Source organism: Pterocles gutturalis, unplaced genomic scaffold, assembly GCF_000699245.1.
Source record: "Pterocles gutturalis isolate BGI_N339 unplaced genomic scaffold, ASM69924v1 scaffold40060, whole genome shotgun sequence".
Lineage (NCBI taxonomy): Eukaryota > Metazoa > Chordata > Aves > Pterocliformes > Pteroclidae > Pterocles > Pterocles gutturalis.
In genome coordinates, this window is record NW_010147846.1 from 70,713 (window position 1) to 93,651 (window position 22,939).

The 22,939-nt window shown below is 36.3% G+C and overlaps 1 protein-coding gene across 1 annotated transcript in view; it reads left to right on the forward strand.

The window, feature by feature from the left end:
- The window catches only part of CDC42BPA (CDC42 binding protein kinase alpha (DMPK-like)), a gene marked incomplete at its 3' end in the record, with an annotated part of 162,247 nt that overhangs the window by 70,372 nt on the left and 68,936 nt on the right, over nt 1-22,939 (forward strand). Inside the window, exon 5 of the mRNA XM_010086172.1 lies at nt 3,403-3,551. Coding sequence (XP_010084474.1) covers nt 3,403-3,551 — 149 coding nt within the window. The remainder of the gene's footprint in view (nt 1-3,402; nt 3,552-22,939) is intronic.

The following is a 22,939-nucleotide window of genomic DNA, read 5'->3' on the forward strand; positions in this document are numbered from 1 at the left end:
TTTCTATGAAATCTTTCCCACTTGAAAAGTTTTCATTGTGACACAATTTTGATAATATTTATGCCTGAAATGGTAAACCACTACACATGGATAGATTTTGCTTACTTGGGTTTTATTGCCCTGTTCTTTTGACTCTATATCATTTGTAAGTTCCAATGTTTTCTTAAAAATCTAGTATGCAGTCATAATCATTTTTTCCCCCGATGTGTCCAATAAAAGAAGTACTATACATGGCATTCTTGTAGAATTGAAGTGTTTCTTGCTATTGTATTGCTTTCTGTTCTGTCAACTCAGATACTTGGAGATTCATGGGTTTTGGTGGAGTTTATATAGAAACAGGGCTCTGCATTTATTAACTGTTGCCATAAACACCTCCCAGCCAGTTTTGTGCTTTGTTAATGTGGACAGTAAAAATAATCTTGTGTCTTATGTAATTCTGATTTTACTATTAACAGTATTTCAAAGAAAATATTATATATTCTGCAACAGCCTGCTAGAATTTCTTTTAATCTTGCCAGTTTCTTTATTTACACTAGGCACAGAGCAGCTCTGTTCTTTATCTTTGGTAGCCTGCTAATAGGAGCTAGTTTTGGAGCCTGCTGGGGAAAATATCAGTAGTACTGTTTCTTGTCATTTTAGTACAAATGTATCACTAGTTCTCTGTATGCTTCTTATTGAAATAAAATGTAACAGAAGTGACCTTTAAAAAAAATTGTGTAGATTGAGCAGTAGAAGTGGTTGAGTTTAGTAATGCTTTTGGCACTGTCTGCCATAACATCATGATAGCTGCTGGAACAAGTGCAGTACAGAGCCAGAAAGTTGGTTAAGGTACTGAAGCACCTTTCATGTGAGAAGGGTCGGAGAGAGCTGGGACACAACTGAAACACATCAAATTTTGTCTCAAACAAGAAGATAGTTTTTACTGTGAGGATGGTCAAATACTGGAACGGGTTGCCTGGGGAGGTTGTGGAGTCTCCATCCTTAGAGATACTCAAAACCCAACTGGAGACAATGCTTGGCAGCCTGCGCTAGCTGACCCTGCTTCCGCAGATGAGGTTGGAGTAGATGATTTAAAGAGATCTTTTCCAACCTAAATGATTCTGTGCTTTAGGATTAAATGCCCGTGTTAAACTTCCACTAGTTACTAGAATTTAATGTCCATAAATCTGTGCCTTTTCTTTCTCTTGTAAGGATGGTGCTGTTGTACAGTAGTATTTTGAGAAGTATTTGAGACTTGAATAGATCTGAATGATTGTGTGCATTTAGAAATTATTTTTAAAGTTTTTTTTTTAAAAAAAACACCAAAACTTTTTTTTAAGGGTACGTATCTTTGACGTTAGATGGGATACTGTGCATTGACTGAATAGTTTTATGAAAAATTTAGTTGTTAAACTTAGCTTTGATTCCTGTGCATGTGTTTAACTTAAAGTGCGCAACTTAATACTGTGCATATTTGAGGAGTTGAGGATTTCCTTGTCTATAGGCTTCTGTGTTGCTCTTGTAAAATGGGAGGTACAGAGTCCTGTATTGTAAGATCCAGAATTCCTTTTTTTTTTTTTGATATATCCAGTAACTGAGTTGTACTGCTTTTAGAAATGCTGAAGAATTAATGCAGAGATCCCACATCAGTTATGAGAATTTTAAGAGGTTTTTTCAATATACTTTCAAAGCAATAAGTTAAGCTCTTGCAGATCTCTATATAGCGTATCAGTTAATAATTATATTAAGTTCCAAAAGCTTAATGTGTTTTCTAAAACTGTAAAAAATGAGAAGCTAATAGTGTGGATATTGTTTCAGTGGGAGCATAGGAACAGCACTGAACAGAAGATATTTATCTTATATAAGGCTTGTGAGCATAATTTACGAAGTTTATTATTCATGTCACAAAGCAACAGCTGAAATCTTGATTGTCAGCACATGTAAAATTTTATGGAAATGCATTCTGTTCTTTCTTCATGCACTTGTAATCAGTGAGGATGCCCAGATTATTCTGTTTCAAATTGTTAAAATCTCTGTTCATCACCTTTATTGTTATGGAAAGTATGATGGAAAAGAAACAGGCATAAGTTTTCTGCCTGCCCCACATCTTCCTTATAACTGGCATAATTTTGCAGAACTTTTTTCCACACATTTTAATTTCTTCTTTTGAAGGTGAGACAGACTTGAACACATGAGGAAAACTAATTATAAAAAAATCCCTTTAAGTTGCTTTACCAAAATTTTAAGGAATCAAATTGGGATATACATTATTGAATCTTTAAAATTTTTTATTGTGATTCATTATACGCTATTGTTAACAGTCACTGCTTCAAACGTGGACATATGCTGCCTTCCTGGAAGCAGAGGTTGGAACTCTAAGCAAAAGCTTTCAGATACTGTATAATTTAGTGGGAAACTGTTTTAAATAGTCAGTCCACAATGATGTTTGAAAGTAATGTCATATCAATGGGTGTTAAATTAGTTTGCTTATAATTAGTTTGTTATAATTGGTTTGATTTTTTTTCCTTTTTCCCATTTGCCCTTCCAGTTGCTCTTCCACAATTAAAACAAACTACACTATGCTGAAAAGATACTCATTGTGAGTTTCCCACTTTTCTTAAGTTTACTTTGTCTAGTCATTTTGACCATTGCTCTAACAGAAGTGGCATTTCATTCTGTCATAGTGTAGTAAAATGGAGAAAGGTTCTGATCTCTTTAAATTCTTTGCACCTGATTCAATGGCAAGCAGCTTTTATGTTTCATTAATAAATCAGAAATCAAACATACTTTTCTCCATCATTTCAATTAGGGAAGGTGACACCTTCCATTGTATATTGTCAGATCCTGTATTGTGCACCACGTCAACAATATCTGGAACTGTCTGTGAGCCACTGGAAGTCTCTCAATTTTTGCCTTAACCTGAGCAGTCTAAAAGCTTTGCTCTCCAATATCATTTACTTAATGGGAAAAGAAGATGGTAGGAAAAAAGGGAAGGGGAAGCCTGGGAAATTAGGGCCCTTACATAAGATCCCAACTTAACACAATTGGCTTTGTTTTTATAGATCTGTGTTTTAATCCTTTCCTCCTTTTGCATTCTGTCAAAGGGCAATGTTTTTCTAAGGGAATCCAGAGTGTCTAAATATTTTAACTGTGTTTGGTGATGGGAGAGTGGATGAAGCTGATACTATTTTGTCATGAGGCTTATTGTATTTGACAGGTATAAATATGAAAAATATTCAAGTAGGTTAAGTATTAAAATGAGGCTGAACCAGCTACTCTTTCCAGAATATCTAAGCATCTTTGTTAGCTTTTGTAATTACCATAATAATTTTTACAGGAAGTTAATTTTTGTGCTCCAATTAGTTTTTGTTTTCTTATTGACTGTTTTTTCCTCTCTGTTTTCTTATCATTCCCACTCTGTAGTACCTGGTTATGGATTACTATGTTGGAGGAGACCTGCTTACGTTGCTCAGCAAGTTTGAGGACAGACTACCTGAAGACATGGCTCGTTTTTATTTGGCTGAAATGGTGATAGCTATTGATTCAGTTCATCAGTTGCATTATGTTCACAGGTAAGTAATTTGAGACCCAAATTCCTGTTGGAGTTATGGGGAGTTACTTAATGGAGTGAAAATTATTCCTGTTAAAGAGTTTAAGCTAGTGACCAAGTGTTTGCCGTGATGTTAAGCACGATAGAACTGACCTGCCTACAGCTTGTGTCTGTTGAGAACTGTTGCTAACCTTGTACCATATGGTCAGAGACAGGAATGAGGAGATTTCATGAATATCTGAATGTGTGTGATGAATCCTGCATGCTGGCATATTGCAAAGTTAATGATCCGTAATTTATAAAAGAAAAACTGGAAACCCAATTGTGACATACTATTGATAGATTTATTGAAGGGTCCGATTCTGTTTTCTTAGTTAATTTGATAAATCTATATGGCAGTTGAAAACACAGCATTGTGTGGTCTGCTTTGGGTTTTTTTCACCATTTTCTTTTGGACTTAATGAAATTATCTTTAAAATGAATTGATGGCATTTTGCTAAACAAGTGGAAGCACTTAAATTGTGGTACTTATCGTTACCTTTGCATATAAAATATATTCTGTTCAAAAGAAAATATTAAGTCATTTGTGTCTAGCTTTTTTGGAGGCCATGATTGATTTTTCCATAAAACTAGCATCATCTTTTCTTTAATGTATCATTCTTTACTGAATTCCATGGTAGTTCTTGTATACATAGGGAAAAATCACCTCACAAGGGGCAGAATTTTCAAATGCATTCTGTAGATCTATTTTGCTCAGACAGAAATCAGGAGGAAAATTCCCAGCTCTTTAAGCTGAATCATTAAGTTGGCAGAATGAGCTCACTTTATATGTCCATCTATTGCCCTTAATCAGAGTCCATACTGGCTGTTCCTTCTTTTACTGTTCCCACTTGGCTGCTTTGCTTCAGAAAAGGTTGGTTGTTTTTTTTTTTGTCCAAAAGGTGTATTGCCATGGGTTTTGGTTTGTTACTGGGTTGTGTTTTGTGTCCTTTGGGATTCTGGCTTTTTGTGAAAGAGCTGTAACTAGGAGTGCTTTAAAGTGGGGTGGTAATAAGCTGCAAATCACTCTTCTGGAATATTCTGAAGTCTGCTAGTTTTATTGAAGAACTGTGTCGACCTGCTAACTATACATTCCCAGTCCTTTGTTGTTTGATTTGTGGCTTTGCCAGTGAGGTTCCCATGTTTATAAAGTTTTAAATGCCACTTGAGCATTTTATCATTAATACTGCTTGTAATACAGTGCCTGTTTACAATGGGGTCTTTTCCAAAGATTGAAAATGTAAGGAGCACTTGAGTATTTGTTATAGGATCAGCCTTTGAAATGAGACCGGTTCCACTGTTAGTTTTATTAGGATGTTTGCAACTGGTAAAGCAAAATAAAGTAAAGGAAAACACGTAATGTAACTGCCACTAATGCTTATTTTCTGAAAGTTTAACTGTGGTGGCCACATCCTTTTTGAGAGTGTGTTGCATACAGCAGAGGACATAGGAAAAGAAGAAGGTAAATAATACTGAAAAATGGATGATGTAACAGCTGTGGCAGTGGTGTTTCAGATGAATAGCCAGTATGCATCAGGATTTAATCCGAGTTGTAGCTAGTGAACTAGAAATCATGCTTTTAGGCATGTTTTATTGAAGGTTTTTTCATACAATGAGATAGCAGATTGTTTTGGTTTGTTTCCTTTTAGTGCCCCAGTTCTTTCATGATAGATTTTCACATTAACCATACATAGTGTTCTAATTCAAGGATAATTTTGTTTTTCTCTGAATGTTCTTGTGCCTTTTAAAAAATTATATTTCTGTTTTTTTCCTCAATGTGCCACTCCTATTGCTCTTTTCTGTCTTTAATCACTTTTCTGTTGTCAGGTAGTTTTGTTTGGGAGTGATACTGCTTGCATTAGTAGTTTGTGTGCAGACCACTCCGATGTCAAATGAAAGTCACTTTTCTTTCCTAAAGGACATTGACTGAGGTTCTCAAACATCAAACACAAGCAACCTCAACGTTACTTAAATGAAATTTCTATGAATGCATTTCAGATTTTGAAGTTCCAAACTGGAATGCCATTTCTGCAGTAGCACTGTGGGATTATGGGATGAATTTATAGTGGGAAGAAGAAAAAAATCTAGGTATTAGTAGAATTGTACAGACAAATTGCATGATGTTTTCGAAGCTGAGTCCTGATACCTGCTGAATTAAAGAAGGAGAAAAATTGCTAACTGAAAATAACATCAGTACTATTGTTTTTAGGATATTCTTGTTTTTCCTATTTTTATCCACTTTTTAGTTTAAGTAAATATGTGATAGAATGTTTTTGACATAACATCAATCAGAACATAAAATTTTGTTCATTTTTCATTTCTAATAAATTAATTTCTGTGGATAAATAATGTGGTATTTTACCTGGTAGTTAAATGATGGGTTAGAATGTTAATAAAATGGCCTTTTCTTTAATGTTTATCTTAGTTTTTGCTATTGATATAAATGCACCAGCACTGGCATTAACAAATGACATTCTAAAGCTAGTCTTGGAGCTGTCAAATAAAACTTAATTTAAGTTAAGTATATGTGCAGGTGTTCACAATGAGGAAGAAAGCATGTATGTATATCTCACAAATGTGCGACTTCCTTTGGAGTTTCTGTAAAGCTTACACCTGCCCCTGATACCTTAAATTACTAATTTGTACTAATGAATTGATGCTTGCTTGTAGGCCAAGGTTAAATATTGTCTTGTGCCAGTTTTCTACAAACTGTAGTATCATACAGGGTAAGATTTTATGTTTATTAGGAGTCAACATCACTATGTGTTTTATAGATTTGTAGCAATTTTTTTTTTCTGAAAAAAGCTTCTACATGTATTAATACTAATTTAAGTTTCAAGGTTATGTTGTTACTTAATTTCTCATGGCATATGTTAAAAGCTTGTATTTGCATGCGTTGTCAAATATCCAGGTGTGGGCTGGAATACAACTCTTGGCTTAAGCTAGGTAGCTACACTTTATTTATGCATGTTGCATTACTTCAAGCATGTAAAATGTGTTTTTCCTACGGGTGAGACTCTAACTCCTTAATTATTTTATTGGAGAGCCAGGTTTTCTCTCCTTTTTACGCAAGGTGCAAATTGAGCTGTAAAATTCTTGGTTTGTCTAAATCCTTTTAAGTAAAAAAGCCTTTAGAAGGCCTGGTTGCCACGGGAAGAAGTTTCCCGTGACCATTGCAGAAGATATCCTCTGGGCACACATTAGTCCCAGGAACAGTGAGTGTGCCAGTGGTGGCTTTGCATGCCCCTTCAGTGTGTCTGTGCTGCTGCCTTTTGTGCTGTCTTCTGAGACAGCCCTTACCTTAGTAAGGGTGCATGTAAGTCGATCCTAAATCTCATTTGAGCCATTCCAGCTTCTCAAATAGTGCAGAATTGGTGTGCTTAAGTCGTTTTCATCGTTTTCATCGTGACTTTCGTTCCTCCATCTATTTGTTCTGTGCAGGGTTGCGCAGTGATTCAGTCAGTGCAGAGTGAATTTGCAGCTAGGGAGTGTCCAACATTTAGGCTCGTGATCCTCCAGACCACTGCAAAAATATTCGTTTAAAATAGTTTTCATATATTGGCACACACCCACGTTAAACAGTCTTCTTTTTCTATTGAATGGTAAAACAATCCTCACTTACCTTCTTACTAAGAAAATATTTTGGAAGGATTATGAAACACCTATGTTAATAATTATTTTTGTTGGTTAAGTTTATGGGAGGATAGTTAAGACTACAGGGCAAGCTCTCAAGTTATATACATTTCAGATGTCATCTTTTGCATGTGAAAAGATAGGCATGCAAAGCATAAACGCACCTACTTCCATAAGGTATGCAAGACTACAGTTAGCTTGATCAGTGCGTTTCTGGATTTCTAGTTGCCACTGTCTTTTAGTCTGAAGGATTTTAGCATTCTAAACCACCAGATGCTTTTTGTTTTTTTTCTTCTCTTTCCATTTTCTTTATCAACTTCTGAAATTTAAGTTGGGCTTCATTGGAACATTTGAGCTCTTAAAATGTAGAGCAGCAGAATTCTCTGTGGAAGTGACATCCTTTCTGAGAAATACTGAGCATAAGGGAATAAATACATTAGAGGAATAAAAGAAAGAACTGTCTATTCCCTATCAAGCCAGCCTCTTCTTTGCTTTTAATAGGAAGGTATTATTTTTTCTCAGTAAAAATAATCTTAGGGACATCCCTGATATATTTACTGTAGTAAAGCAGGCAGCTGAAATCTGGGATTCTTTGTAGAATGCATTTCACTTTCAACTGTAAGTTTCAGTGCCAGTGTATCCATTTTTGACTTGCTGAATAAGTAGTTTTCTGTCTTCTGGGTGTATCCCATCTTTCCTGATCATTAATTTGCTTAAGTGGAAAATTTGGGGGTGGAAGGCACATCCTAGGGAGTCAGCTGCATTGCGCAGTGTGTCTGAGTTGAGTTGGCACAAGGATGAGCCAAGTGCTCTGGCCTTTGGTAAAGTGAACTGTAATTGTGGGTTTGAAAGAAAGCAACAACATATTTTAAATGTTTACCAAACTTTGCAAGAGACATAATGTCAAACGCACACAAGAAGATGTCCTTACAAAGTGCTGAGAGTGAAGGAAACAGGGCTAGAAAAATAAGGAAAAAAAAGCATAAGGTTATTTTGATAGTCTACTGAAAATGTATTGCTTTGAAATGTTGCATGGTTTAGTTTTACATGGAAAAGTGCAGGACAGAAAGTTATTTTAGTGAGTATTTGGTAAGCAAGTGCTTCCTTAAAAGGTATTCCTTTACGGAGGTAGGAGAGCTCTGTGAGTCTACGTTCTGTGTTTCCTCTCCATTTTTCCACTGAGGAAGGGCTGGAAACAAAGGTTATCTTTACAAACTCGGGGCTTTCATTTTGCCCTGTGACCCTATATGCTATAAACACTGGCAGCTGCTACCATAGTACCCCCTCAGGGTGACATTTGATTTGCAGTGAGGACCATAGGAGGTTAATGCTATTTGACTAGAATTTGTTGGTAGGAATTTCAAAGGAGCCTGTGATGAACTAGAAGTATTTTGAAATAAAAGACCCACATATGCTTGGAGTGCCAAGAGCTAGTGGATCGGGCTGGCTGTGCTATCATGTAGAAGACAAATGGTTTCTTACAGTATTGTGTCTAGTGGGAATGTTAATTTAAGTGAAATCTGTGTAGTGAGTGCCTGCGCTAGCATAGGCCTATATTCTGTGTTATTCGAGCAGAAGGAATTTAGAAATCCTGACTCCAGTGCCTTAAGCGATAGTAGCCTTGAGTAGTCCTTTCAGCAGAGGTGCTTTTGCAAATGTATCCTCTGGCCTTTTTTCTCCCATTGTTCCTCTCTCCCCAAGACCCAAGCTCCAAACACCCTACTGCTCTCCTGAAACAAAGGTTTGTGGGGCTGCGCAGTGAACAGAATGAGGGCACCAGTCCAAGTTAGAAGGAACTTTACACTTTAACTAACCTGAGTCAATTCTCCAATCTGTCTGATGAAGGAGAATAGGAGGAAATCTCTTTAAGCTGATCTTTCCAACAAAATCTACATTCATCACATTGTGCCCATTTTTCCCCTACATCCACTGAGTGGTACTCGAGATATCTGTCTGTTTATTCAACTCTATGGTTTTTAAAGAAAAAGGGACACAAGAAGCTGTTGGAGCTGGGGTATCTTAAATGTATTTAGCCATAAACCCCTTAGAAATAACCCCTTCCCCTTTTGTGTCTGGTACCCGCCTCCTAAGGAAGGAATTCCTTGATGATTGTCAGTTGAGGAAGGCCAGCAAGACAAAGAGCGCACCCCTCCATTCTTTCTGGTGAGTCCCCACCAGTCCTTTAGCTAGACAATTATACCTTTATTAGAAAGAAGACTCATAGGACAAGGAGAAATGTACAGATTAAGATTTTTTCTTTTTTATGTAGGTTGGTGTATCTTCTGGGTGCAGTTCCTTGAAAGGCAGATGGTTGTGAGCACTCTGTCAGATGGTATGTAATCCAGTTTAGGCAGGAACTGGATGTAGTTGTCACAAAACAAAAGTATGTAAACCCTTCTAAAAGTGAAAATGAGAGAGACAGACAAGACATAAAGTTTGACTGAAAAGGATCCTTCTTAATATTGTACCTTAATGGGAAAATTCTTAATGCCAAAAGTCTTATATAAAAAAAACCCCTGGTCTTGCCTTCCAAGTAATAATGCTTATAGCAAGGCTCAGTGGATGCTAAATGTGATGGAACTTTCCAGGAGATACTGCTGCCTCTAGCATAAGGATTCATTTTACTTCTGTGGTGTTTGCAGAAAAGAAAGTCCATGTTAGAACTGTCATAGCTCTGATAATGAGATGTTCCACTGTCTTGTGAAGTTGGAGGTGTTTTCAAAATTTCACAACTCCTTTTGAAGACAAAACATTCCCATTGGTAAACTGTTTTTATGTGAGTTAAACTATAATTTTACACTAATTCTTTTCTGATTATTTCAAACCTGGAAATATTTTCTCCTACTACTTCCTTTAATATCCAAAATCAACAGCAGGAAAGTAGGACAAAAACATTTACCCTGTTTCTGATTTTCCAGTCCTAGTGACTGTGGTTCTAAGGGTGTAATTAGCTCATTGTTTAGTGTCTGAGGATAGAGTTGGTAATTAACATTTTCAGTGATTTTCTTCTTGTATATAAAGCTCAGAACGATGCAAGCAGAAGTGAGAATGGCAGTTCTGTGATGGGAATCTTCATTATTCTTAAGTTTTTTTGTTATATTAGAAGACTGACTCATGTTTTGTCTTCAACACACTTTCTATTTCATTATCTCTTCTTGTGAACACAGTATTTATTTCATAACTACCTCCTTTCATAGTGTCTCAGATTTTCATTTATTAATAACCTATGTGCTTCTCAAGTTCCTCTTTAGAATGCCTTTATTTTATTTATGATTATGGGCCCTTTGCTTCTTTCTTTTTATTTTGTATACAATTGGTTTTATATTGTTAGATTAGATTAGATCAGATCAGAAACTGCACAGGACAAATCCATTATCAACTTCTGAATTTGAGCGTCATATACATCTCTTGTTGCATAAATAAGCAATAGTCACTTGACTTCATTGTTTGGTGTTCCTGCAGTGATAGTATAAAACTGTAACAATGAGATGCTTGAATACCTTAATAAGAAGTGTTTTAAACCTTTGTCTTTTGCATAGTTTCTTGCTAGAGCATTCTCCCTGGTGAGTATTTGATGGATTTAAGGTGAGAATGTCTTCACTATCTAAACTGCCAGATCTGACAAGTAGAAATCTGGGGTTTGAATTTCTGAATTAAATTGCTGTTGCCTCAACCACTAAATGTAATACTTCCTTTTCTTCATAGTAAATTAAGATATCCTTCCAAGATATCCTAATTTAAGATATCAATGCAAGAATCTGATTCCTGAAAGGGCAGCTAAGGAAGTATCAGTCCAAATAACCTTGTCTGCATTGAAGGTCTTCTACAGTAAGCATTTCCCTGCTACATTTCCAGAAGAGCTGTTGTATCATTAGAAGAGCCTACCCCAAGTTCCTTTTTAATAACAGCAAAATATTACTAGATTTTAACTTCTTACATGAGAAAAAATAGGTCACTTAACATCCTGCAAATTAGGATACTGCTTACAGAGCAGATGCTTGTGTAAGGTCATGCTTGGTTCAGTTATGGAAGTCTTTGTGGCGGGGTCAGGGAAGCAAGACCTTGTGGAGCTTTATCTGAAAAGTTGTATTTAAAATCTTTATTGACTCAGGTGCTGTGACATTTATGCTGTTCAGTTTTTCTTTATTAGCTACTGAGGGCAGCCTCTAGCATTTCCTCATGCAAGGGGAAGCTGTGATATTACTGCCACTGTAACTCAGTAATTTTTAATCAGATATAGTGTGTAAAATCCAGGAAAAGGGCATTAGAAAGGTACAGAAGAAAAAATACTGTCTAGAAGAGAAGAAGAAAAAAGGGGAGAGGAGACTAAAATCTGATCTGGTATAATGACAGCAAATTTACGTCTTCCTCCTGTAGGAAAATGAACTTTTAGCATAGAGAGGAATTTACTTTTATACAGTCATAGCTCTTTCAGGATTCTGATTAAGTTTAAGGGCTGAAAATTCAGGTGTCAAGTTCCTATCTGAGGTATTAAAAAAAATAATGAATTTATTTTATTTTTAAGCAAGCATTATGCCTTATGCTTTATGTTGAAAGAAAAAAGTGTACTACATAGGCAGTTTGAATACAAAGACTTTTTCAATAACACTGTTTTTATTCCTAATAAGTGTAATTTTAGCATGTTGGAGTGAACAGTACACTTTTAATTTTTGTTATTATTTTTAGAGGTCTGACATGTTTGTCTGCCAAGCTACTGCAGATACTGGAGATACTGGGGTGCACTTAGACCAAATGCATTTCTTCCTTTGTAGCCTCTGGCTACTGTTCCTTCCTCAGTCTCTTGCTGTCAAGAGTTTCAGGCAGATGTTACAGTGCTTATTATATCTGGATCGTGCTTATCAATATGTTTTGTTTGCTTGTTTCCTAACAACAATGAAAGCAAAAAAACATAAATAGTTTATGTTTTGTGTGTGTTATTACATGGCAGAGTAGTAGAACTGTAGACATATGCTTCAAACTTGGTCTAGCTTACTCCTGCATGTTTCTTTGGCTTTTGGTTGGAATAAAGATTGTCTTACAGGTTGAACCTACGTGAACGCATTCTGAATGTTTTAGAGTTGAGAGTCTTTAGATAAGTTTTTATTCTTTTCCTTAATTGCTGTTTTGTAAGAATAATGAATGTGTTGTTCTCATATTCTTGTCATCAAATTATTATATTTTTCTTTAAAGATAAGCATGACTTAAACATGATGGGGCTTATATATTAAATAGAGCCATTGTATGTTGCTGAAGAGTTGCTTTAAAAAACTATAAAATATTCCTGTATAGAAGTGCAGTTTTGATCTCTAGTGCAGTGATCATCTAGAAGAAGCATATTCTTACAAGCCTCCTCAGATGCTAGAGATATCATAGACTAATGCTAATATTGCGTATAAATACATTGGTATATTTATACAAGCATGCTTCATTTTTAATATGCTTACTTGTGTATATGCTGCAGTATTTTTGCTTAGCAAAAGATAACTTGTTACAGAACTACTTCCATACTGACCCATCTGGTACACCAAAATCTTTTTACAGTCTGCAGATGCATACTAGGCATGTGAAGGGCTCTCTTAATGACTGAAAAGAGGTAACTTTATAGAGTGCCACATGGACGACGCAATGACAAACTTTACAAAAACCAAAGAAGCAAGAACTTGAAATTGTCTGATAATGATTCTTGACACTTAAGTGGTGAGTAGAGTCAACAAGGCGTCAGGTGGCATCCCACTGAGGTGTGTGTGAGTTTTACACACTCTGTCTGTGAGTATGAAGATAACTAATCATATCCTCATTTAATATATGAAGAAAGTGGAGTACAGGTGTAGTGAAAAATAAACACAGTATGTAATTTCATATGATGGACTTATTTCCTTTTTTTTTATAGCAGAGCAATAGAGCTACAGTATTTCAGTCCAGGTTAATTTTATCTCTGGGTAGATCTAACAACAATGAAGCTACAGCTGCGAGTTAAGTGGAACATTTAGATTATGAGTGCTTCCAAAAAGGCTAGTAGATTTTAGGACTGCAATAAATAAGGCAAGATAAGAAATGCACGTGCGCTATATTTCAAAGACTGTTTTGATCACTGGAAAGTGTTGCAAAATAGGAAGAAGGTTCCATCACACTGAAAGAGTACAGGTATATTATAATTATTTGGTGTACCCATTCCTTCTCCTCTGTCATTTACAGTTGATAAGGTCTTAGTGTATAAGTGAAATTTCTGCTGTTACTATGAATAGGCAAGTATTTACATTTTACACTGTTAAATTTAGTCCGATTTCTGTTATTACAGTCTTCATTTTAGCCATTTCTATGTGTCTGATACTCCTGTCTTCCCTGCTGTTACTGCTGCTTTCCAGCTTTGTGATATCTACAGATTTTATTAGCATGCATTTATTTTTGTGCCAAGGTTCATAACTAAAATGTTAAATCAGTTTCAAAACTGACCCTGGAGAATTTTCGCTAATAATCTTCCTCTGATTTTATTTCCTCTTTCAGTACCTATCCATTGTCATCTCTCTCTTAGCCAGTTCCTTATTTCAGTGGCACTAGTACTCATGTGGGGGGAAAAAAAAAAATCTATGAAAACATTTTCAGATGTGATTCCGTGTCAATTCCAAATGATGTGACAAAAATTGCCTGATCCTGATGACGTAGCATGCAAAGGAATGCAGATTTTGCGCCTCATGTTTGCATGGTCTAACATGCTATTCATCATAATCGTTCTAAATACTATGCATTATGTTTGAGGAAGTGAAAGTTGTATAATGTTAAAATAGCCTACCTGTTTTCTGCCCGATTAATTGCAATAGCTCCAAATAATGTTCTCTTGCTGTTCACTTGCATCTCAAAACTGGCTTTCCTTTTTAAGAACGTAAAACCCCCAAAGGTGTAGGAAATTAAATAACAGAAGCATGATTTACAGTGATGGCTTTTGTCCAAGGTAGCCAAAAAAGGATTTATTGTGAAGTTGCAACTCTTGCATAAGCGTTCAGTCAGTCTTTGCTTACCTTGTTGCTTTAAACCATAGTTCTTGGAAAATACATGTCTGAGATTGTGTTACTAATGTTATGATCGGTTTTGACAGTCGGATGCTTAGGAGAGTTGTGAATGCTGCAATGTAAAACATCATGATTGCCATTTGAATATTGTAAGTGGGATTAACTTGTCTCATCAAAAATCAGAAGGGTTCTGAGGATGTCATGGGCAAGAAATGCAGCATTTGTATATTGTAGTATCTGACTTCAAACTAGACCTTTGCGTCCCTTCTCACAGATTTAATTCCAATGAAGGAAAACTGATTTCTAATAAACAATGATGTCTGACCTTACCGTGCCTAAGATAAATTTTAAAAAAAAAAAAGTGTCATCAACAATTATGCCAGCTCCATTTGAAACACGAACAAACAGAAGCTGCTTAATGCAGTTTCCCTGGGGAGATGAGAGTTCTGTTATCCTGTTTTGCTTGTTCTGTCATTTTCCTCCTTTTTCTATGAGTATACCAACACCCAAAATTTCTGTCCCATAGTTTTTGAATGAGTTAGTAACTTCTGTACTGTGCCATTATCAACGTGAATGCAAAATAGCTTGCTGATTTCCCTACTTGTAAATGTGTTGCCATAATCTTCCTGTGTTGTTGCCTGCCAAAACTGTGCCTGTCTCAATGTATTTGTGTCTTTCTTCCTCCCCGTTTACACTAACTGAATGTGCGTATCTCACAGTTTCTGGATGAAACTAACAGAAACCTCTACCATGCTGAAACATTTTGGAGAGTACCATGTAAAAGAACCTAGATTTTCACTCTTAATTTTAAGTGTGTGTCTTCCTGTTGTGTGATTCAGATCGATAAGCATTTCACAAACATGTTTGGGCTCTGTTATTACTTCCCTACTCCCTAATAGCAGATCGGTGCAATTTAACACGTATATAATAATATTAGTACCATCAGAGATCTTTTAATCCTTCCATTCTAGACCGAGCAATGAAATAATAGAGTTGTTCTGAAAGATCAGGAAATTCCTGTTGCCACATGAAAACAGAATATCTGGAAATGGGATGAAGATGTTTCTGTTATCCCATTAGAAATTTTGTGACAATCCCAATTTAGTTCTTGGCTTCTGTTATGACTGAAATTCTCTAACTGTTCTGCTTTAACACAGTGCAGCAGTTAGCTGAAGACCAAATGTACATTTAAGGCAAGAAGGCAGCTAGTGCATGAAATAATTAAGATATTCATGTTGTGTGGGATTCATACTGCAGGCTTTGACTTCATTTGTATTTTATGCTAATGAGAATTCCTGGCTTAAAGAGGCTCATGGTGTGATACTAGTTTGTAAAACATTCAACCGGTGTCAGTAATAATCTTATTGAGATTTGTAATTACATTTGCATACTATATTAAGCAGAAGAACTCTGAATGCCTTATCTGCTGTGTGCTACTTCTCAGAAGGTCAGAGCTGGTTCCTTCAATAGCCTTTATTAGGGAGCTTGAAAGCTGACTGTAGACGCATAACAGGAAACTGGAAAATTGGGTCTAGCTAAGAGGAAAACCATGATTAGCTCAAACAGAATTCACCTGATAAATCCTTGTTAATGTTCCTAAGTAACTGATCTTCTCTCAAGTATTGCATGCTTTATAAAAGTGTCAATAATTGATGGTTGTCTTTATCATTATAATCTTTTAGGGTCTTGCAACAAAGTTATTAAAATACTAATACAACTGAAATGTAGAGAAAAAAGCCACAAAATTCTCAGAATTTACCTAGCAACATGCATGTGACTTTTGTAAAAGGTGTGTATTGAAGCAGATAGCTGAGTTACTTGCCCAATCTGGTCTTGGAGACCAGCTGATTCACCTGGTGCCAGAGTAGAGGATTTCATGTCAATAGAATATTTGAGTTGAATTTAACCTCATTAGATGCAATTTTCAGGAGAGTGGCAGAGGCTTTTTTTGTAAACTTCTAGTCTTAATTGATCCTTTTGAACCATGATTTTGTATCAATGAGTATGTGTTGATGACATTCAAAAATCAATACTGAGTTTTTGTTGTATTTGTTACATTAAAGAAAAGTAAGTCAGGGTACTTTCCTAATATAATGTAGTTCGTATACTCTCCTCAGCTCCAGATGCATAAGAAGAAAGAATGTAATTTACACAGGCATTTCAAGGAATGTTTTTATTTATTAAAGGAATCAAGTATTGAGTTGTCTATTTGTCACAGGTCATCTCAAGTTCAGTACTAAAAATCCAGTATTTAAACACTGTCCATTCCTTTTTGATATTTCAAGACAGACAGAATAGGCATTTTTCTTTGAATATATGAAAACAAAAATAGTGTTAGGCATGTAGGCAAGTGCTTACTTCTGAAGCATTGCTTTCTCAGGATGCTTTGGTAGTGGTGTTGACAATGTCAAGGACTGTGGAAAAACTTTTCCATTTTTTAAAATAAACACCCTGTTGGAAGCCATTTGGCTGGTGGTGAGTTCAGGAAAGTCTCTCCTGGTTGGAATTGAGGCACAGGCACCAATTAGAAATGATCTTTGACTGCACACTTTTGAAAATGAGGACAGTCTTACAGGATGTTTCATTTGAAATGAGTAAAATTTTTACTTTGTTTTTTACTCAGATTTTTCCTGAAGCAAATAAGATATAACACATGTTTAAGGAAAGTTTTTTATTAACTCTGCTTATGTATCACATTAATAAATAATTTATGGGTGTAACTGGTCTCTTTGCTGGTTTAAGTTCTGAACTGCTATTTCCTGCTCTGAAGAATTTGCTTTTCAATTTGGTTTTCAGTGAGAGGAAAGCAACACTAGAGCTTCATCCAGACAGTAATGACTAATACAGACATAATCGTGTCACATAAGTTCAAATATCAATTGGCTCTGTAAAAGCAAATGTCAAAACGAGCTAAAACTGCTCATTATGTGAGTTCTGAAATGCACCTTCTGTAACATTACATATAGCCAAGGACTTACTGTCAGTCTCCTTGTTAGCCATTAGATGCACAGTAGACAACTAATTCTACTTAAACAGGCAAGCAACAATGAGATTAACCATAGGTTAAGTGGCTGAAGATAGCAACTTTGATCCTCCCAGTGACCAGCTAGTTAAATGGAGGAGGAGACTAGACAGAAAACAAGCATGGGAGAGAGGGAAACAAGAAGGGGAGGAAGACTTCTGAGGGTGGCAAGGGGGATTTTTTTGTACTTCTGAGTATTCCTAAATAACTGGTTGTTCAAAGATAGTATTTTCTGACTTTCTTTTAAAAATGTGAGTTCAGCCACACCTTTCCCTCAGTAGTTGCAGTTCATTATTTGAATCTGTCTTTAATACACTTGTAATTTAGGCATATCAAATCAATAATGTCTTAATCTCTAATAAAAAATACTAGCAGTGCTTTGAAGTGTATAGTTTCCTACTACATTTTCTCATTGTAACTTCTCAATATGAATTCGATTGTATTCTGTCATAGGATCTAAAAAGGACAAAGCTTGAGTCACTTTCCAGTTTTCACTGAGATGCAGGCTTCTGGTTCATCTAGGTGCTTCAGCAAACTTGATACAACCTAACTCTTATCACCTTCCCCCTTAGCTGTCTGCACAGGGTTCTGCCTTTCAGCATTTTAAAGATTTTAAAATTTTCTCTCTGACAAACTCCTTCCTTCTGCAGTTAATGACTTTTGCATGAATATTGAATATGAAAAAGCACAATATAAAAAAATATTAATAAAATTGACTGTTACTGAAATAATCAGCCATCAGGGTAGGAATTTGAAGCACATCCCTGCATGGGCCAAATCCTCCTGTTCACTGGTTTGTGCCCTTTCCATTCTGCTTCCATATGTGTTTGTGCTGTACAGCAAAGAAGGCTCAAGGAGCTGGTGTTTCTGAGGAGGAAAACTCCCCAAACTGTATCCCATCTTGCTTGGTAACCCACGGTTAGATGAAGGATCATAGCCTCAGTCTCAAGACTCACTCAAATCCTCTGCAGCCTGAAAAGTAGGAAGGGTAGAAGAATCCCTGAGTGTAAGGAGTTAAAATGAAAATCCAAAACCTCATTTAGACCAGGAACCTGTTACTTTGAATGTAATTTTAGTGTCAAAAAGAAAAGCACCCTGCTGTCTCAAAATAGCAAAATAAGAGGAAAAAAAATAGTAGTAGTAAAACTGTTTTTCACATGGGCACAGGAGGCTTCTAGGGAGTCTTCTATTCCTGCCTTGCCATCCCCCTGGACATAGTCAGAAGAAAACCTCTACATTTTTCACATTGAATTAGCTTAACATTACTGAAAAGCTGATGCCAAATAATAATGTAAAATATATCTTGTTTTACTTGTCAGGGTAGGACTTCTGACTCAAAAGATTTGCTGCTAGCTTCTCCTGGATTCAGGTTTGGGGAAGGCCAGTGGTGCGGGTGAGACTGGCGCGCCAGGCACGGCTGCTGCGGTGCGGTGCTTTAGCGGGGAAGTGCTGCCTTCCCTGGCAGGACTCTGAAGCTGAGCAACTGGGCACAACGTTTATGGTTCCCCCTTTGAAACTTATTTTGGAATCTTGAGTGATATAGTAAAGAAAAAAAAAATTGCATCATGACAGAGGTGGGAGGATTTGTATATTTCTTAGTTTGTGTTTTTCTCATGGATTTAGAGCCATTTGTATCCCTCTTCAGCTCCTTCTACTGGTGGATTCTTCTTTCCAGTATAAAGCCTTGCCAAGTGTATGCTCCTGTAAGGCACTCAGTCTTTTTTTTGTGCTGCCTCCAGCAAGGCTTTGATTCAGCATGTATCGACATCGGTCAGGCTGAACTACCAGCCATTTGTGTGGTTGACATGGAATGAATGATAACACAAAGTAATCTAAATTTCCAGTGAAATACCATTTTTCTTCCTTCCCTTGCACACATACATAGATGTACTTTCACACGTACTCTTGCTCTCTTTTTCTCTGTACCTAAAAATTTGTTACTTTGAATTTCTTATATTTAATGGCTTTATCTTTTGCTGTATTTTAACAACTTGTGAATAGAATTCCTTCAACGCAGTTATTCATTAGTGCATTTAATCTTTTTCAAATAGCCACAAGGTAATAAATACAATGCCGTATTTGCAATACAGAAAAGAACTTGATCAAGTTGAGGGGAAGCAAGAGAGATTATCCTAAATTTAGTTTTATTATTTCAGGAGTAGTAGGTTCCTTGCACTCCTCTGTTCTACTTTTTACTTACTAGGAAGGAATATTCTTTCCTATTAGCATTTAACCTATATACTGTTAATTTAGGGCAAACTTAAGTAGAAGACATATTTGGAAAAGCCATGCTTTTGTCTGTTGTTCTTCAGTAGTGTCCCCCTCCCCTTTTTTTTTTAGAGGGGTGATAGATATTCTTAACAACAAAGAGGAGTCACAAGTATCTGTGTAACTGCTGAGTAAACATTTATCGAATGAAGGAAGAAGAAAGCAAAGGGTCTGTGCAGCACATTAAAATGGCTGTACAGTAGTGTTGTTTTCTGAAACATTCTTCTTCCTGCTGGGCAGGAAGGTCTTTCAAAAAGTATGTGAAATCTAAAGCCACACTAGCCTGGGGGAAGAACAGGAAAATATATAGGATATAACAGTGCTGCTTCACATGCTTGCAACAACTATGGCAAGTATTTGATGTATATATTTGTTCTCTTGGGATGACATTGGTTTTCTTCTCATTATAAACCATTTTTTTTAGCCTCCAGGGTTTACTTTGCAGTCTTTGCATCTTATCTTTGTTCTGTTTCCCACATAACTCAGGAGCAAGAAACAATTTATTTAAATTTTTGTAATGTGCTCTCTATTCCTTTATGTTTTACATGTCTTTAAAGTATGTTCTACATTCTTCTGTGTGTTCCCTCCGCCTTTTAATATATTTTTATAGCTTCATGGGGATTTTTATTGCTGATGGAGTATATGGATGGGAGAAGGATAAGATCAACCTCATATTAAGACTGTATATCCTTCCTTTGGCAAAATGAAAAGCATCCAGTGATCTCAGAACTAATTTCTGTACAGACCTCCCTTTCCCTCACCTCCTATAGTTCTTGGTGTATTTATATCTGTGTATTTATGCCCAGATGAAGATAGAAAAGAACTAGGGAGGAGTTGCTGTGGGATGCAGTATGGACCCAGCAGGTTAGTTTGTTTCATCAGTCCCAGAAATTTTCTAGTGATTTGCACCTAACAGCATGCTTCAGCTCAAGGCACTTATAAATATCACTGATAATTAAAAAACATATATGTGTGTCTTATACAGATACACATACAAACACCTAGAGAAGAATATATATTAATACATGTTAAATTGTCCAGGCAGCTTCTGAGTGAACAGTCTTCTGTGAATTGCTTTCTTACTGTCATTAGTGCATTTTAAAAAAATGCATATGAAAAACACATTTTTGACTGTCATTGTCAAAACTAATCAAGTTTGCAGTTTATGTTGTCTCATTTATTCTCAGAATTATTCAGTGCAATCAGCTGTTTCAGAGGCTGCATATGGTTGTACCGAAATGCAGAGAGCAGAGATTGCATCTCTAAAATGCAAATCAAAAGGAAAGAAAGCATTTATCTGCCTAGAAAGATGTGTTCCAGTTTTCTAGCATAGGTGGTAATCTACAGTACAACAGCTGGGCATATTCTGGATTCCTCTTTAGCCTCTTCTTTCAGGATTTCTTTGACAGATGGCACTCACAGATGGACATAACATTCTTAAGGAGCTTACTCTTTCTACTTCTTTACCCGCCAGTAACTCATGATACTATTAGAAATCTAAAGGCTTTGACATGAATTAGCCTTACTTAGCAGACTTTAATTTTTTAATCTTTAGAATATGCTGCAGGGTAGGGGTTGTGGAGTTCTTAATCTGTTTACTTAAGTTCTTAGAAGCCAAAATGGAATTCCAATAAAGTTGACATGGCAAAACATGACAAATATGCGGTCTTTTATTTAATTGTCATGATAATATTTTTATTCCTATCTTTTGGAGGAAAAGTGTAGAATGATACAAAAGAGTACAGTTCAGCATCCCAGAAATAGCTCTGTCAACTGAAGTTCACAGAGATCAAACAAGCTGCTTGGTATTTCATTGTAATTACATTGAAATCTTAAGTGAATAGACGTAATATTTAAAGTTGCGTGGTCAGTGGAACTTGTTTCTACCACTATCAGCTTAAATTAGTTTGGTTTTTAGTAAGTATTTTAAAGTATTATCTAATAGACTGCCGCAAAAAAGAACAAACTGTGTTCGAGATATTTGAATACACTTCTGTGGTAGTTAAATTTGTCTGCCACGTACTTAGTGTTGTTTCTCAATATTCATGCAACTTTGGGCTTGAACTTGAAGGCCATTATTCTCTCAAGTGTTGACTCAAATGGCCTTTTTCTCTGATGAGTGTTGTTGGTGTGGAGTTTCTGTTGAGGAATGTGAAACTACAAGCAGAATGATCAGATCCAAAAAAAGCATTGTGACAGCTGGGCAGGTTAGAGAGGCGAAAATAGTGAGTGCCTTCAGCCAGGTCCTCCACTGCGTGTATTCATAGCCTATTAGAAGATGAGCAGAACACCAGATGGAGGTAGAGAAATGAAGTCAGGTTTTTTGTTTTGTTTTCTAAATGCTGTGTAAATTAAAGGTTCACAACTCTTCCTTCACAAATAGTACATAGCCTACCATGGTAAAACTGCGGGTTCACAGCCCATTTTCTAATGTGTTTTTGTTTGTTTGTTTGTTTGTTTCTGTTTTTTGGTTTTTTTTTCCTTAAGAGCCCCTCTGGTGGAGGCTGCTTGCTAGGTGAGCAAGCCAGTCTTTGCCATCACTTTTTTTCCTAGAGGCTACTTCAAGTTATTGTTGTCTTTTCAGTGTAGGCACAGTTAATAATTCATGTAAAGGTATAATAAACCCTCCTGCCTGCAAGTAGTTGGGTTCTGAAGAACCATCAATAAGCAAACAGTCATGACTTAAAGCCATTCTTACAAGGACATGAGTCTCCTCTGATTGCCAGGGCTTCTTATGCAGAGAAAACCTGTGAGAAGGAGCGGTGGTGTGGATGGCTATTCCGCAGTGCTATCTGATGACTTGAGGCCAATCTTGCCAGCATTTATTATCTTAACAGTGTCAGCAAAGTCAAAGACTAACCTTGATTGCTGAGCATTTTGGGATAAATAGGGGCTTTCTGTTTGTCAGATTTTAGAGCAGGAAAGGGAAGTTTTCATTTTAACAAATTTTGTAAGCCTGACTACTACTACATGTCAAGAAATAATCATGACAATTTTGTGGTTTTGCCTGTCATATCCTTGTAGAGTTGAGAGAGACTTTGCCAATTTTTTGTTTTATGAACTGTGATTTCTAGTGCAAAAACAGGCACATTATTAATACTAAGACTAAAGATGCACTCTGTCTTGAGCCACAAGAAGTATGTATACTGCTACAACTGAATATATAGTATCTGCATTTCAGAATTAGATTTGGGGGAGCTTTGATACACTATAACTAGAATGTTATTTTTGAAGGAAAATTGAAAAGGCAGCTTTAATCATAATTTCAGAATCACGGGATGGTTAAGGTTGGTAGATACCTCTCGAGATCAACTAGTTCAACCCTTCTGCTCAGAGCAGGGTCAACGAGAGCAGATTGCCAAGTGCCATGTCCAGTTGGATTTTGAGTAGTCCTTTCAAATGAACCTTAAATCTGAATTGACTTTGACCAATGAATGGCAT